We start from the raw sequence: 16,177 nt of genomic DNA on the forward strand, positions 1-16,177 counted from the left end.
GGTTGTCCTGGGAGACACCCTCAGAACAAAGGTGGGAGTGACCTCACTGTTGCCTCAGTGACATCAGACATTCCTGGAGACCTGTAAGAACGCAGACGCTCTGCTGAGCTGAGGTCTCCCATTATCCCAGAGCGGCGCACCATCCTACGATGACTTGGTGCGCCCTCCCTTGCCTGCCACCTGAGCAAGGATGAGATCCCTCCTTTGCCTGTGCCATCTTCTGTGGTTGGTGTTCTGTTGCGGTGGCTGTAAGTCACAGAGTGGGTGGAAAAACGGGAAATTGGGGGAACCGAAGGGAAAGGCTCCTCGCTCTTCCTCTGCGAACTCATAGCTGTAGCACGTTTCGGGGATTGAATGGGAGAATTTCGGGAAGAGTCCACGATGGGAGCAGGGGAAATGGCTGCTGTGGGCGAGGTGGACCACGGAAGGCTGGGAAAGGCCCTAACCAGAAGACCACCTCTCCCCGCCCCACCGCCAAGGGGAAACAGGTCAGAACTGCAACAGAAAGTTGAATGAAGACTGAAATAAGAGAAGTGTTAATGCTTTGTTTGCCTCCTCCCTATACCCTTTACAGTCTACAACGTCCACAAGCAATGGCTGAACCGGCCTGCCCTGAGAAAGTCCAAAGGGGCAGGTACCAGTGAGCTTCCTTGGCTGGTGACAGTGGCTGGGACCTGCCAGGGAATCAGCCTTGGCCGCTGGTGGATCCTGACCACCACCAGCTGCCTGCTGAAGATGTGAGTGAGACTGAACCGGTTCTTGGGAGCTGGAAGGCATGGTGTCTAATAGGGTCTAGGGTTTCCCCACTCCCCTTTCCCTGCTAGCCCCGTAGTCCACCGAACCCCTGCCTCCCGTCGATAACCCTGGTTCAGCGGGGAACGGAGTGGGGCGAGATCTCTGAGGAAAGGAGAGGGGTTGGAGAGGAAGGGGAGACGGGAGAGGATTTTGAAGCTCTCCATAACACAGGAGGAGTTATGGAGTATGTTTCTCTTTCCCATCTCTCAGGAAGTTCCCGCATCTGGAGGTTATGGGGGGTCCCGGCCCAAGAAGCAGCTTTCAGGGGAGCCAAGTCTGCCTGCACCCCAGTTTTAACCCCCAATCCTGGGAAGGGCCAGCAGTAGCTGCCCTAGGACTACTCCTCCTGAAGGAGCCCACAGAAATGCATAGGGACAAGGTGTGGCTCTCCAGGACTCCAGGCAACCTCCAAAGGAAGTGCCTTCATTGCAAGCAAAGGCAGTGTCAGGTCTACCAGCGCCAGAAAACAGCTTCAGGTAAGCTCCAGGCGTGCTGAGACCAAGAAGTAAGAAAGGGGGTGATCTTTGCTTTCTCTCCTCCTTTGACTTGGTCATTCTGAGGAAGCCATGCGGGTCTTATTTGGAATTGAAACTTGGAAGGAGGCCAAGAGTTCAAAGGGGTGAGGGAACAACCGAGGTGCTTAGACCTCATGGGAAATGTCAGATTAGGGGGAAACGCTCAGGAAAGAAAATTCAGGCACCGAAAGGATCTCTGAGAGAGCAGGTTGGTTGCGGGACAGTCCCCTGGGAGTCTGGGTTTTTTCGAGTAACTGGAAAGCCAGGTCAGCGGATGAGGATTGGTTTGACGTGACGTGATCCAGCATCAATTCATCAGTGGCCTTTATTGAGAGCCATCCTGATGATAGGGAGAGGACAGTGGCGGGACGCGTGGTCCCAGCTCTCATTTGAGGCCAGAGATGCCCCCAAACCTTTCCAGACTTGTGCTCCAGCCCAATTCAGTCATGCCCATCCACCTCCAATTCAAACAAACTCCGCACCATCGGCTGTAAAGCATTCAGTCACCTTGACCCCTCCTTCCTCACCTCACTACCCTCTTACTACAAGCCAGCTGGCACGCTTCACGCCTGGAATGCCAACCCACTCACTGTACCTCGATCTCGTCTCTCTCACCGCCAACCTCTCGCCCACATCCTGCGTCTGGCCCGAAACGCCCTCCGTTTTCATGTCTGACTGACCATTTTTCTCACCACCTTCAAAGCCTTATCGAAGGCACATCTCCTCCAAGAAGCCTTCCCTGTCTAAGCCCTAATTCCCTCTTTTCCCACTCCCTCTATGTCACCCCGACTTGCTCCCTTTATTCATCATCCCGCCTTCCTGACGCCACAGCACTTTTGTACGTATCAGTAATTTACTTCTATTAATGTCTGCCTCCCCCTCCAGACTGTAAACTCATTTGGGGCAGGAAATGTGTCTGCTATATCATTGCATTGTACTTTCCCAATCATTGTACTTTCCCAATCACTTAGCACAGTGCTCTGCCCACAGCAAGTGCTCAGTAAATACAATTGATTGATCTGAACCCCAGGGTTTTTGCAACATTCATTCATTCAGTCGTATTTATTGAGCACTTACTGTGTGCAGAATGCTTGAAAAGAACAATTCAGCAATAAAGAGCAACAATCCCTGCCCCAACCGGGCTTACAGTTTAGAACGGGGGAGACAGACATCAAAACAAGTAAACAGGCATTGATATAAATAGAATTTTAGATACATATACCAAAACAAGTAGTCACTAATGTAAGTAAATATAATTGTAGCTATGTACATATAGACATAAGTGCTGTGGGGTGGGGAGTGGGAGTCAGACACCACGTTAGGTCATGAAGCTCAGAGGCAGTTGACACATTAATGTCTGTCTCCCCTTCTAGACTGTAAGCTCCTTGTGGGCAAGGAATGTGTCTGTTTATTGGTATAGTGTACTCTCCCAAACGCTTAGCACGGTGCTCTGCACACAGTAACTGCTCATTAAATTTGACCGACTGACAGACTGACTCAGAAACCTTACCCGGGAGGGAATCAATCTCCCTGGCTTAGGTCCCGTGGGACTTTTGGATTAATAGCAACAGTAATAATTATGGTATTTGTTAAGCTCTTACTATGTCCACGCACTTTTCTCAGCACTGGGGTAGATACAAGGTCATCAGGTTGTTCCTTCTGGGGCTCACGGTCTTCACCCCCATTTTACAGATGAGGTGACTGAGGCACAGAGAAGTTAAGCGGCTTGCCCAAGGTCACACAGCAGACAGGTGGCAGAGCCAGGATTAGAACCCACATCCTCTGACTCCCAAGCTCGGGCTGTTTCCACTGAGCCATGCTGTTTCTCGGACCAAGTCCGAGACCAAAACCCAGTTGGGTTTGGGAGGCTGACCTCTGGCTTCCTCAGAGTGACCAAGTCGAGGGAGGAGAGAAAGGAAGCTAAATGTTCCACCCTGTTTTAATTTGAAGCGTGAATTTCCGCTGCACCGCCTCTTCCCAGAAACACTTAGCTACGTCTAGGCACGGCATCTACAGTTTTTTATAAAACGGAGGGCTATGTGTATTTACATTTACTCAGCTATTTCATCTCGATGTAGTTTAACCACTTACTATTACAGTCTCTTCCTCCTCCGGCTATTTATAAATGAGTTTGGTCTTTTCCCCCATTAGATTGCAGACTTTGATGGCAGGGAATGAGAGAAGGCTTCGGTTGTCAGCCCTCTGTGGATAGGGTTCACGTCTGACTTTTGTGGTGGTCTCACAAGCATTTAGTAGAGTCCTGTCCATCCCCACAGTGGGCACTCAGTAAATACTCCCGATTGACTACTGTACTCTCTCAAGGGATTAGTAGAGGCTTCACGTTCACTAGGTAATTCTAATCATTATGGTCCTTGTTAAACCGCTTTACTATGTGCCGAGCAAGTGCTGTACTAAACCCTGAGGTAGACTCAAGATAATCAGGTTAGACACAGTTCCGTCCCACGTGGGGCTTCCGGTCTACGTCGGAGGGTGTAGGATTTAATCCCCATTTTACAGGTGAGGAAGCTGTGGGTACAGAGAAGTTAAAGTGATTTGCCCAGCAGAGAAGTGGCGGAGTCAGAATTAGAACCCAGGTCCTTTGACTCCCAGACCCAAGCCCTGCCCACTAAGCCATGCTGCTTCTCTGAAATGAAATACTATTCATTGATGAGTTGGTTTGAGTAGGCCAGACCTCGCTTGGCTTTTTTAACTGTTGGGCTTGGACCGTGGAGGACCCGGGAAGGGTTGTGTACCAAAGAACCAGTCCATTCATTCATTCCTTCAATCGTATTTACTGAGGGCTTACTGTGTGCAGAGCACTGTACTAAGCATTTGGAAAGTACAGTTTATATGTGGGCATTTGCATCTGAGGTAGGAGGCCAGAACTGAGGGGCAAGAGGAAGGGGAATGACGACCAAGATAAAAAGAGCATCCGAAAGAAGGAAAGATCACGGCCTACTCTTCTAATCCCAGCTCCGCCACTTGTCTGCTGTGTGACCGTGGGCAAGTCACTTCACTTCTCCGTGCCGCAGTTACCTCATCTGTAAAGTGGGGATTAAGACTGTAAACTCCATTTGGGACATGGACTGTGTCCAATCTGATTACTTTGTATCTGCCCCAGTGCTTAGAACAGGGCCCGGTACATAGTAAGCACTTAGCAAGTACCATTAAAAAAAGGCTCCAAGGAATAATCTCTGTAAATTATTTTGCTTTTGATCCTAAGGCAGTGTTAAGGAAGTGAAGTGGGGAAATCATCTCATTTTAGGATGCCAAAGAGTTGGGGATGAAGCAAGGCTCCTCTGTGATGGGTTGCGCTCTCTGTGGTAAGGGAGTTTTTAGCCTCAGAGCTGCTAGTGAGGGAAATGGGGGGAAGGGATTGTGATCCCTGTCTCTGCACCTCAGATAATCTGCGACATCCGGGTGAGGAGATCACGATGATCCCCGTGAGGCTGCTGCATTCCTCGGCGTGCCACCGATACGGAGCCCGTGTGGAGGAGGACAAAAACCTCTGCATCAAGAGCAGAGACCATCATAAGTCTGACTGCCAGGTATGCAGGACCTGCCCAAGGGCACCCAGCTGCCTCCCCTGGGGAAGAGGCCCTGACGGGGCGGGGACGTCGGAGGGGAAGAGGCCCAGCTCGGATTCTGGGCCGTAGTGGGCAGAAGCAGCTTCATTTAAGTAGTTCCCCGGGAGAGGGCAAGATTTTCACGGAGGAGAAGAGCCAGAGGAACCTAAGCCCAGGTTACCCCCCGGCAGCCCCGACCTGGCCAGACCCGACTCCCAGGGATTACATGGCAAATATCACCTCCCCGTCCCTCCAAGGTGACTGACAGCTGACCCCGAGGCAGTGTGGCCTAGCGGAGAGAGCAAGGGCTGGGGAATCGGAAGGTTCTAATCCCTGCTCTGCCAGTTGCTTGCTGTGTGACCTCGGGCAATTCACTTCTCTGTGCTTCAGTTTCCTCGACTAAAATGGGGAAACCTGATCTCCCTCCTACTTAGACCATGAACCTCATGTGGGACAGGGACTTTGTGCGACCTACTTAACGTGTACCCATCACAGCGCTGTAGAACGGTGTTCTTGCACAGTAAGTGATTAACAAAGAGCACAGCAAGAAAAAAAACAAGCGTCCTTGCAGAGTTCCAGTAACTTTCCCGATTTCTCGGTCTCCATTTTCAGATGCAGCCGGGCAGCCCACTCCTCTGCCTCTTCGGGAGCCGCTGGGAGCTCGTAGGCCTCGTCGACGCAAGCCCCGGGAGCTGCTACGGCCCGACCCTCTCCATCAGGACCGCTCCCTATTCCTCCTGGCTGAGGCAGCACGTCAAGGCAGCCACACCGCTCCACTGCAGCCCTTACCCGCTGATGGAGCCGGCCACCCCCGGAGACTCCACTCTCAACTTCTCAGAACTAGCCTCCAAGTTCCAGCCGACGCACCCTTGGCAATTTAGGAATGGAAACACGGACATCTCACAAGTGACCTGGTTTCCCCGACGTTCCCCTCCGACGCCGTCGGCTCCTCCGTCCCCTCTGCCTACTGATGCCCCAGCTTCGTCTCTCCTCAGGCCCGGGGGCGGCCTTTCTTTTCTTCCAGCCAGCCACCTGCCCTCTGGCGACAGTTTGCCCATGGTAACCAACTGGGCTCCCCTTGTCACGCAGACAGCAGGAGCCAGGTCTCCCTTCACCGGCTCGACGGTCGTACACTCGGTTCTGTCCACGGGTCAGGCGGCTGCACTTTGGACTCCCTCTGGCGCGCAGCCAGTCAGATCTTCGGTGACCTTTCCCTCACGGTCAGGTGAACCGTGGACTTCGGCTAGACCCCCGGTTTCTATCCCTGCCCTGGGGCTGGCCCCGCTGGCTTCCCGTGCCCCTGGAATGGCCGAACTCTCCCCACCCTCAGCAACCCAGATCGTCGCACCGCCCTTGGCCGGCTGGACTCCTGCCAAGGCTCCAACGATGGGAACCCCTCTGGCCTCGACAGCCAAGACCCCCCAGTACCACTTCCCTAAAGTCTGGCCCGCTGCGCATGCTTCCTACGGATTCCATGCAGACGTCCAAGCCCCAAGCAGCAGACCTATTTTGCCCTGGACAATCCGCCCTGGCGGAACATGGCCTACTGAGCCCGGGACATCCGACGTGGCTTTCCCCCAGCCCCCTCCCAGCCCCTTCGTTACGGAGAGGTCCGGGGTTATTTCCCGTCTCCTGCCTTCCGAAAGTCCCCTGTATAATATGTGGACCAGGGGTTTGGCTAAGCCTAAAGCCTACTCTGGTGACTACTTTCACGTGGCCTCCTCTTTCCCCACGGCTAAGCCCAGGACCCTGGGTGACCTGCCTGCCTTTCCCCCACCTTTTAGCACTCCCGAGCCCCATTCCTTTCCTAGGCTTCTCCAGCAGGTGATGAAGCCAACTCCTCAAGATGCCATTTCTTATGGCAGTTCCTTTCTAAGGGAGCCGGGCTCCTCCCTGAAACCCCTCGTTTTGGTCACCCCTCGAACCAGACCCCTGTCTCCCGTGCACTTCCCATGGGTCTCGGAAGTTGGACCGGCATTCTATCATCACTCTCCTTTCTCAACGCCCTTCAGTCAAAACTTCCAGTCCGATTTGTCCCCCTTATACCAGCTTCAAGTGAAACAGAAAGCTGGGACCACCCTGGCCCAGTGCAGGCTAGCCCTGGCCTGGGAGATCAAGACAAAGGCCTTCAGCCTTTATCAAACCGCTGTGCCCATCAAGAAGTCCTTTGGTGAGTTTCCTCTGGGACCGTCCGAGTCCCCTCACTGGGCAGTGACCGAGGGAGAGGAGGGGAGGCAATGAAGAGGTGGGGAAGGGGCGCCCTAAATCGTCCTTCGGAGAGCCCGGGTTCCGATTCCGATCCTACACAGGAGGAGAGGCTGAGATGAGCCCTTGAGATGGCTCGTAAGCGTAGCTCCCTGAGGGTTCCCATTGAGTCAGGGTGGAGGGGGTTGGAAGTGGGATGGTCATTGAGCCCGTTTTACCTTCCACACCAATCATGACATAGTTCTACTGCCAACTGTAAGCATCTCGGGGGGCAAGGGCCGCTTTCTGTTCCTTTTTTGAAGAAAGCTCCTCGGGACCTAGTGAAGCGCTCTGCATATAGTGGGCACCCAGTACCTAACGAAGGCAACGATGATTGAATTGAACCGTCTCTCTAGGTAGCGAAGGTGGGAGCGTTTCTCCCGCCAGTGGCTCCCATTTCTGGGTAGAGAGGCTGACTGGGGATAGTTTCTGCCAAACAAAGCCCCAGCCCTTTTTTCTCCTCGGTCTGGACTCAACGAGACTCGCCCTCTCTCTGTCTTCTCCCTCCCCCACGTACCTCCCCCAGCCTCCCTACTCCCTCTCCCTCCCTCCCTCCCCCCGCTGGCCTTACCTACTCTCTTGTGCTCCCTTTGCAGAGTGTGGAATGCGCCCAGGCTTTACCCACCGCTGCTCAGGTTGCTCGGAGGCAGATAGGGGCGAGTTCCCCTGGATGGCCTCCATCCAGCTCACCCTTTATCACTTCTGTGCGGGCTCTATCCTGAACGAGTGGTGGATTCTGACCACGGCCAAATGTGCCAGTTTAATGTAAGTCCATCTTCAATCTGGGGCCCGGTTGCTTCATTTTTCCATGGCCTCTGTTGTCTCTCCTCCTGAAGTGCCTTAGGCAATCAGTGATATTCATTGAGCGCTTCCTATGTTCAGAGCACCGTACTAAGCGGTTGGGGAGTCCAATACCAAAGAGTTGATAGACATGTTTCCTGCCCACATGAAACTGGAAGTCACTAAGTAAGAGAGGCTCCCTGAGGCTGTTCTCTTTTCCACTTTCCTCCCGTGGAATCTATTGCTTACATCGTACCGCGACTCCCTGAAAGGAGCAGAAGGAATCTAGCTCACGATCTGGTTTGAGAAGTTGTGCTAATGCATTCATCCACTCATTCGTTCAATTGTATTTATTGAGCGCTTAGTGTGTGCGAAGCACTGTGCTGAATGCTTGGGAGAGCACAACAGTGGACGGAAACATCCCCTACCCACAGCAAGCTCACGGTCTAGAGGGAGAGGCCGACATTAACAGAAATAAGTCAGGACATTAGAGATACGGACGTCGTGTGATGGTGTTAAGGCAGTAATGCCTTCGTTTCTCTCCCTCTCCCCGGTCTCTAGAAAGAACTCCGAGGCTCTCGCTGTTGCTCAGGTGGGTGTCGTCAATCTCCAGGATCACGTCCAAGCCCAGGTGGTAAGCATTCACCATGCAATCCATCACCACAGCCCCCAGGGGCCCGTCGGCCTAGGCCTCATCCTCTTGCAGCAGCCGTTGCACTTCCAGCCCCTGGTCCTCCCCATCTGCCTGGAGGACAGCGAGAAGCAGGAGGAACATTTGAAAATCGCGGATTGCTACCTGCCCGGCTGGAGTCTCTTGAGGGGTGAGCTCGGGAAAGGGAGTCAATCAGTCATTCGATTGTATTTTTGAGCGCCCACCGTGTGCGGAACACTCAACTGAGCGCTTGGGAGAGTACGACAAAACAATACGACCGACACGTTCCCTGCCCGCAGCGAGCTTAGAGTCTAGAGGGTTCTGGCTCCTTTCCTCTGGCGGAGGGAATGCTCAGTGCTTGAGGAGCGGCGATAAAGGATCCTCGGCGAAGCACAAGGAAGGGTTGGAACTTGGTTGGCTAGAGTCCAGGAGACTCTCCTTCGGTGGGCATGGAAGGTCCGACCGGCTCTCCCCTCCCTCCTCTCCGCCCCATCCTCAAAGATCTGCCCTCTTCTCCCAGGGGGGCCTGTAGCACTCCAGAAACGTCAACTCAGCATGCTCCGTCTCAGCGCCTGCTCTCGGTTCTGGCCCAAGCTCAATGAATTCACCTTCTGTATAGAGGCGAAGAAAGTTGGCATGGCAAGATGCCAGGTGATGGCTCGGGAGAGTCGGGGGACGGGGAGGGCCCCTTCCCTGCCCTGTAGGAAGTCAACTCCCCCAGAGGCACCAGAAGCCCCCCTGCCAGACTGTCGGGTCAAGGTGAGGCACGTTGCCTTCGGGTCAACTCGAGTCCCACAGACGAGGGCCGGGCAGTCACTGTGACTGGGCACAAAGCTTTATGGTGGGAAGGGGACGGGGCAAAGCGTGGACACGCCTGTGCCGTCCCTTAGAACCCTACTAACAGACTCTGTTGATGCTGCAGGTTCATTCATGCAGGGGGCGGTGGACTACTCCTGCAGCCGGCTCGGGCCGGCGGCTGAAATTGTAGCCGGGGCTTGTATCCGACCCACTGTCTGAAGCAAACCAGTGGGCGAGCCGGCCCTGTCCCCTCCCCGTCATAAACCATTCCCTCGGGAGCTCCGTGAATGCAGTGGGTCCTTCGCTAGACTCCGGGATGGAGTGGCTGAAATAAGAGTTACGTGGAAGGGAGAGGATGCCTTGGGAGGAACACTGGGCCGAGCACGGCCCTCTGCCGGCATCAAAGACTTAACCCTCTCCCGCTTTCTTCCCTCCCGGCCATTTTTTTCTTGCAGGGAGATCTGGGAGCACCCCTAATCTGCAAAGAGAAGCAGAAAGAAGTGTGGGTGCAGGTGGGGGTGCTCAGCAACTTCGACGAGCACTGCGTGAAGCCGTATGTCTTCATTCGGATAGCCCCTTACTTGTCGTGGCTAGAAAGTGTCACTCAGGATGACCCCCATGCTCCCTGGGGGGCTCAGACTGACACTTCCCTCCTCGTCTCCCTGCCGCACCCACGGAGTGAGTCTGGGGGAAACGGCCGAGGCCTAGAGTAATGGGGGAGTCGCAGGGAGACGAACGGAGATCACTGGAAGCATGTCATTCCTTCAGCCATTCTTAGCGCTAGGGTCTCTGTGGGTTTATTGAATTTATTTTGTGGCTTACTCTGTTTTTCTCACTCGTAGCTCCGCTCCAACTCTTGTTCCTATTGTAGGTTTGGAATTTGTGTCCGCCTGCCTCCCCTAGAAGCTCCTAAGCCCCTTACAACCTTTTACTTTTGGCATTGTTCCCAGACATTGTTCCCTAATAAATTTGGGTATCAGGAACAGGTATTTGTTCAGGTATCGCACAGGTATTTCTTCCCTGCCCACAAGGAGCTTACAGTCTAGTCCACTCATTGGAGTCAACCTCCCAATCTCCTTGCTTTAACCAACACCTCTGAACTGCAAATCCCCAATTTCCCCCAGTGTATAGGGAGAAGACTTGGTGGAATAAACATCTCCCCTCTCAGAACATCTTCCATTCTTGAGGGGTGGAGTCAAGAAGGGAGAATCGCAGGGGCTCGACAAGAGCCAGAGCTGGCAAAAGCCTTTCTGAGCAGAAAGTGGGAAACAGAAGGGCAGGGGGGTTGAGTTGTGCGGCTCAGGGAGCTTGACACCCTGCCTACCACTTTTGCTCTCCGCAGCCCTCGTGAACCGAATCTCCGTGAGATTTGCCATGCCGTGGCAGGCCTTGATCGTTACGTGTGGCAGCCAGATCTGTGGCGGCTCGCTCCTGAATAACTCCTGGGTGTTGACCACCGCCGACTGTGTCAGAAATATGTGAGTAGTGCAGCCTGATCTCTTCGTGCTCCCTCAGCCCTGGCGGTTTTGCCCTCCGACAGTTGGACTGTCCCTGGAGGGAGACCGTTGCAGTAAGAGGTGATTTTTTGCTTCCGTGACTGCTTAGGCCCACTGCAGAGGTGCCGTTTACTTTGTTCGTTGGCCTGGCGTTTATTGCCATGGGCTGGGCCCTGAGGGAACCTCTGTCCTCTCTTGGGAGGAGCCCCTGAAGGGGACTTTCCAGGAAGCACGGCCCCGTTTGCCTCTGTGGCCCTCCTGGGCTTTGGCCGGTTGGCTAGTATGGCAACACAATCCTTTATCACTGCAGCCAGAGTAGAAAGAGCCCCTGTCCTCAGACACCCGTAATGAACCCATCAGATTTCCTAGGCAAACATGGCTGAACCTATATTGGGTTTCCTTCAGGGCATGCCAGGAGGTTATGCACTGGGCTGAGGGACAGCTCAACAGCCTGGAATATTGAGCTAAGATTTCCCTGATGGGAAAAGCAAGGCTCCTAAAATGGTGACCCACTGGCGGACCCGTATCCTCCAAGATCTTGGAAAAGCCTAGCCCGGCCCCTTCCTTATGCTTTCCTTAGCGCTTCCCCCGCGGTGTAGAAGAAACCCCTTTACCCTCTGGCTGAGGGAGTCTCCCTAAAGAACGATGGTGGGGCGGATGTCAATCCTTAGTCATCAGCCCCGAGCACTTCCCTGCAGGACTTGCTGGATAACGATTGCGGTTTACCCGGCACTACTTGCACTCTCTGTTCCTTGCCGTTTGTCATTCGTTCATTCAGTCGCATTTACTGATCACTTACTCTGTGCAGAGCACTGTACTAAGCACTTGGGAGAGGACAGCATAACAATTAGCAGACACATTCCCTGCCCACAACGAGCAGTCGTGCTCCCACCGGGGCACAGGGTGTAACAGATGACTAAGTGGGCCGTGGGGCAGCACATTGCAAATTGCAGGCAAAGGATTCTTCTGGGCAAGACCCATTAATGATGACAACATAGCGGGCCACGGCGTGTGATCCAGAAGGCAGCTGCTGGGGTCTTCGCCACCCACATTAGCCAGCTGGTTTTCGGGATTCCTCCTGGGCCTGACTGCCTTCGTGGAAGGCCCTAGCCGGGTTTTCGGTCAGAAACTTCTCACCATAATAGCCGTCACCAGAGCCCCTGCAGCCCCTGCCAGGACTAGACTCCGGGTCTCCCCATTCCCAGAGCCGTGCTCTTTCCGATGGGCCAAGAACTGGTCGCCCTCTCCTTGGCAGCCCCTCTCATACGTGCAAACGACGCCTGTCCCCTCTCGCCTCTGCAGGAAGCCAGAGAACATGGCTGTGTTTCTGGGCCTGAACCAGCACGGCTCCTCCTTGAGAGCCATCCGAGTTGCCAACATCTTCCTGCACGACGATTATTTCTCCAACAGCCCCAACAACAACCTGGCCCTGGTCCTCCTTCGGGGCCCCATCATGTCCGGCCAGGCCTTCGCCCCCATAAAGCGCCGGTGGACCAGGAACGATGGGGATGAGTGCTGGTTCTCGGGACCCCGGCTTCTCAGACCAGGTGAGGAGCACAAGTCTGGAGGAGACCCAGATGCCGTCGGGTTCCCTGTGGTTAGAAGAATGATTCCATTCCAGTCCGGGTCTAGGGCTTGCACCTTTCTGTGTGACAGTCCTAGGTTTGAGGGCTGACTGACCCTAGGCCGGAGAAGGAAGGAAGCGGGAAACCTGAGGAGTTGTGGCCACATTTTGCTCTCGGAACCCTCTTCTGAATGGGGGGAAATAATCAAAACCAAAAGCTGCCACAGCCTGCCCTCGACAAATCTTTAGGACCTTTCTAATTGGATGGTCTTGTCGCCACATTAAGTAAACTGAAGACAGAATTCTGTGACTTCCATACACCCAGCAAGTCTCTGGCCCAGTACCAGAATTCTTCTTATCTCCCAAGCCCTGAAACTTGGGAGATCATCGAGGCAGCACCCCACTCCTCAGTACAGTGCTTCTCATACAGTAAGCGCTGAACAAATACCATAAGCAACAACGAGGTAATCTCTGTCTGCCTCTGTCTTTTACCCCCCAGATGTAATCAGTAGCCAAGGCCGATGCTCTCTTTTTCCATACATTCACTAAAACCTGCCCATTCCTCTCTCCGTTTCCACCACCGACCCTCTAGTTCAGGCCTCAATCCTTTTATTCACCGGTTACGATAAGCCTCTTGATGGCTTTCCAGCCTCCAGCTTTCTTCAACTCTAAAACATCTTGCAGACTGCCACTAAAATAATCTCCCTCGCTCCGTTCTTTGTCCACGATACCCTGGTACCCCCTGATACCCAGTGACTTATCCTTGTCCTTTGGCTCAAATATAAGCAGCTTTGAAGATGCATCTATGGGGCTCTAAAGGAAGGGCCTAAGAAGAAAACCCTGCCGGAGAATCCACCTCTTTAATTAGGATTTGGTGAACAGGTCTGGTGGTTAGAACAAGGGAATGGATGTCCAGATGGCTGAGTTACACACAAAGGGTGGTCCCACCTACAGAATAAGGGTATGGCACTGCCCTTCAGGTAAGGGATAGAAGAAAGTCGAGGTTTCTGAACTGCCGGTTGATGTTTTGAGCCCTGGAATCTAGTGAAGCTTAAATAGAAAGGCAGAGGGAGGGTTTAGTGATGTTTGAGACTTTTAGTCATCATTAATCATCAATTGACATTTACTGAGCAAAGCGTACGTACGATGCCCTCGAGCGGCCTAATGTATAAATCAGGTAAGATTAAAAAAACTTTCAGCCGAGACAGTCATTCTGTGCCCACCCCACATGTAAATGCATCATGGGTTCGGGAAAGAAGCTCTGGTCAAGTTGGGTTGGTATGGGGCAAATCCCTACCTCCTCTTGCACAGTCAGGGACTTCGAGCTATGCATAAAGTGTCACCAGCTGATAGAGCGCTTGAAGGCTTGTTGACGGGATGGAGTTGGAGGATCCATCTTAATGGAGAAAACAGAGAGAGAGAAAATATGAAAATGAATATCCTACCCAGGGTTGAGAAAAAAGTGATTCAGGCCAGGATTAAGAAGACCCAGTGCCTTAGTTTTCAGTCGACAGCTTCCCTGTTACTGCGGGATGTGATCACATGCAATGCATGACCGTTAACCGAGAACCACCAAAGAGCTTAAATGTCACGCTCGTTTTGCTCATGCTCATTTTGGCAGGAGAGGCCGAGGGCTACCCCAAGATGTTCCAAGTGCGGATACTGAATGACTCTTCCTGCTCCGAATTCTACCAGGAACCCAATACCGTCCTCTGTGTTGTTCCTAAACGGTCAAACCTCCCCAAGGCGAAGGTAAGATGCTTTAAGGGGAGCAGGAGTTCCATCAGCGGTTATCAGTCCCGTCCTTCAGGTGTGGGCTTTTAAGGTCAGTGAAGTAAGCGGGCGCACAGGCGGGGCTCCCCTCGTCGTAACTCTCCCTACCACTGTGGAGATTGGGAATTTTGGGGGGGGTTCTAAGGCTGTCATCAGGTGGGCCTAATTGTCAAGGTGAGGTGCCAAAGCAAGGAACTTTCACTAGGTTTGAGATCCATCAAGTCACGACACCCAAAAGGCACGAAGAGCCCTCAGATATGGCCCAACCCAAACCACTTGAACTCCCATTGTGTACCGCCCCCCTGCCGCCCAGTAAACAACCCCCACCACCAGAGGGCACTCTGCAGCTTTGCAGGGCTCACGTTAGACCCCAGCTGCTCTGATTTTTCCTCCATTTTTTAAAAATTGTATTTATTATTAATAATAATAATAATGTTGGTATTTGTTAAGGGCTTACTCTATGCAGAGCACTGTTCTAAGCGCTGGGGTAAATACAGGGCAATCAGGTTGTCCCACCTGAGGCTCACAGTCTTCATCCCCATTTTACAGATGAGGGAACTGAGGCCCAGAGAGGTTAAGTGACTTGCCCACAGTCACTCAGCTGACAAGTGGCAGGGCTGGGATTAGAATCCATGACCTCTGACTCCCAAGCCCGGGCTCTTTCCACTGAGAGCGACGCTAAAGGCTTACTGTGTGCCAGGCATTTCACGAAGCTCTGGGGTAGATACAAGCTTATCAGGTTGGACACAATCCCTGTCCCACGTGAGGCTCGCAGTCTTCATCCTCATTTTCAGATGAGGTAACCGAGGCACAGAGAAGTTAAGTGACTCCCTCAACGTCACACAGCAGATGAGGCGCGGAGCCAGAATTAGAATCTGGGTCCTCTGACTTCCGGGCCTGTGCTCTATCCACTAGGCCTTGCTGCTTTTGCATTATTAATAATGATAATAATCACAACAATGGTATTTTTAAGCACTTACTATGTTCCAGTCCCCGAACCAAGTGTTGGGGTTGGGGGTGTCCAAGCACATTGAGTTGGACACAGTCCCTTTCCTACATGGGCTCACAGTCTCAATCCCCATCTTACAGATGAGGTAACTGAGGCCCAGAAAAGTGACATGACTTGCCTAAGGTCAAACAGCAGTCAAGCGGCGGAACTGGGATTAGAACCCAGGTCCTTCTGACTCCCAGGCTCGTGCTCTATCCACTGGGCCTTGCTGTTTCATTGCAGAATCCAGACAGGGCCTGATCTGCTTGACGCTTTCCGTCGTTCCAGTGTTCTCCAATTTTCTATGACTCAAATTGGAGCTGACGTCCACCCAGGGCAACCCCACTTCCCCTGTCACCGGCCTCAGGTTGTCAAAATGATCCTCTCCCTGGGCTGGGGCCAACGGGCGACACTCTCCCTGGCCCCCCCCCCCACAACAGGTGACCCTTGTTTCGTGTATTTCAGGTGAGTTCAGGCGGTGCCTTGCTGTGCAGGCTGGGAGCAGCTAATGGTAGTTGGGCCCAGACCGGCCTCGTGGGACCGTCCTACTTCTCCACCAACATCATTCCATTCTTGCGCTGGATGGAACTGACCGCCGCTGAGGCCGGCCGGCCCATTACCTTCTCTAAAGCCACTTCCTCCACAGTCTTTGGCTCCTGGGTCCCTGGGGTCCCGCTCTTTCTGCCCCTGCTGCTAGGGATGGTCGTGGGCCACGTCCCACCCCAGTTACTTTTCCCACCCTGACGCCTGCCTGTCTCACCCAGCTAGAGCCTCTGCGGAGGCAACAAACTGGCAAGACCAGCGTACCCCGGGGAGCTGGTAGTGTCGAACTGGTCGGGAGGAGGGCCTGTGAGTCACCCGGAGAGCCTGGGACAGCAGTGCGAAGGATGGGGGAGGAAAATAACCTTTTGTGCTTTCCCGGTTTGACCTCCCTCCCCGCAGTCCCTCCCTGCACCCCTTCCTACATCCCTCCCCGTCAACGCAATAAACAATCAGTGCCCTAGAG

The 16,177-nt window shown here is 53.5% G+C and overlaps 1 protein-coding gene across 2 annotated transcripts; it reads left to right on the forward strand.

Moving 5' to 3' along the window:
* The first annotated feature begins 17 nt into the window (after positions 1 to 17).
* Positions 18 to 16,177, forward strand: LOC100078881. Of its 2 annotated transcripts, none has more exons than XM_039912329.1 (13): positions 18 to 248; positions 575 to 737; positions 1,006 to 1,271; positions 4,713 to 4,858; positions 5,489 to 7,046; positions 7,717 to 7,885; positions 8,462 to 8,721; positions 9,073 to 9,203; positions 9,806 to 10,028; positions 10,693 to 10,828; positions 12,149 to 12,393; positions 14,032 to 14,162; positions 15,637 to 16,177. In XM_039912329.1, exons 1-13 carry the CDS (start codon positions 191 to 193, stop codon positions 15,913 to 15,915), a joined length of 3,765 nt encoding a protein of 1,254 aa, XP_039768263.1. In that variant the 5' UTR covers positions 18 to 190; the 3' UTR covers positions 15,916 to 16,177. The 2 variants fall into 2 exon arrangements, with proteins under 2 accessions (XP_039768263.1, XP_039768264.1); XM_039912330.1 differs by lacking the exon at positions 15,637 to 16,177 and adding an exon at positions 15,415 to 15,590.

The sequence above is a fragment of the Ornithorhynchus anatinus genome, chromosome 6 (assembly GCF_004115215.2).
Source record: "Ornithorhynchus anatinus isolate Pmale09 chromosome 6, mOrnAna1.pri.v4, whole genome shotgun sequence".
NCBI lineage: Eukaryota > Metazoa > Chordata > Mammalia > Monotremata > Ornithorhynchidae > Ornithorhynchus > Ornithorhynchus anatinus.

Excerpts from the sequence above, each read along its gene's own strand:
- LOC100078881 (XM_039912329.1), top strand. The coding sequence starts at position 191 with ATGAGATCCCTCCTTTGCCTGTGCCATCTTCTGTGGTTGGTGTTCTGT. Across the intron at positions 8,722-9,072 it reads CGGCTGGAGTCTCTTGAGGG|GGGGGCCTGTAGCACTCCAG; the intron begins GTGAGCTCGGGA and ends CTCTTCTCCCAG. Across the intron at positions 10,829-12,148 it reads GCCGACTGTGTCAGAAATAT|GAAGCCAGAGAACATGGCTG; the intron begins GTGAGTAGTGCA and ends TCGCCTCTGCAG.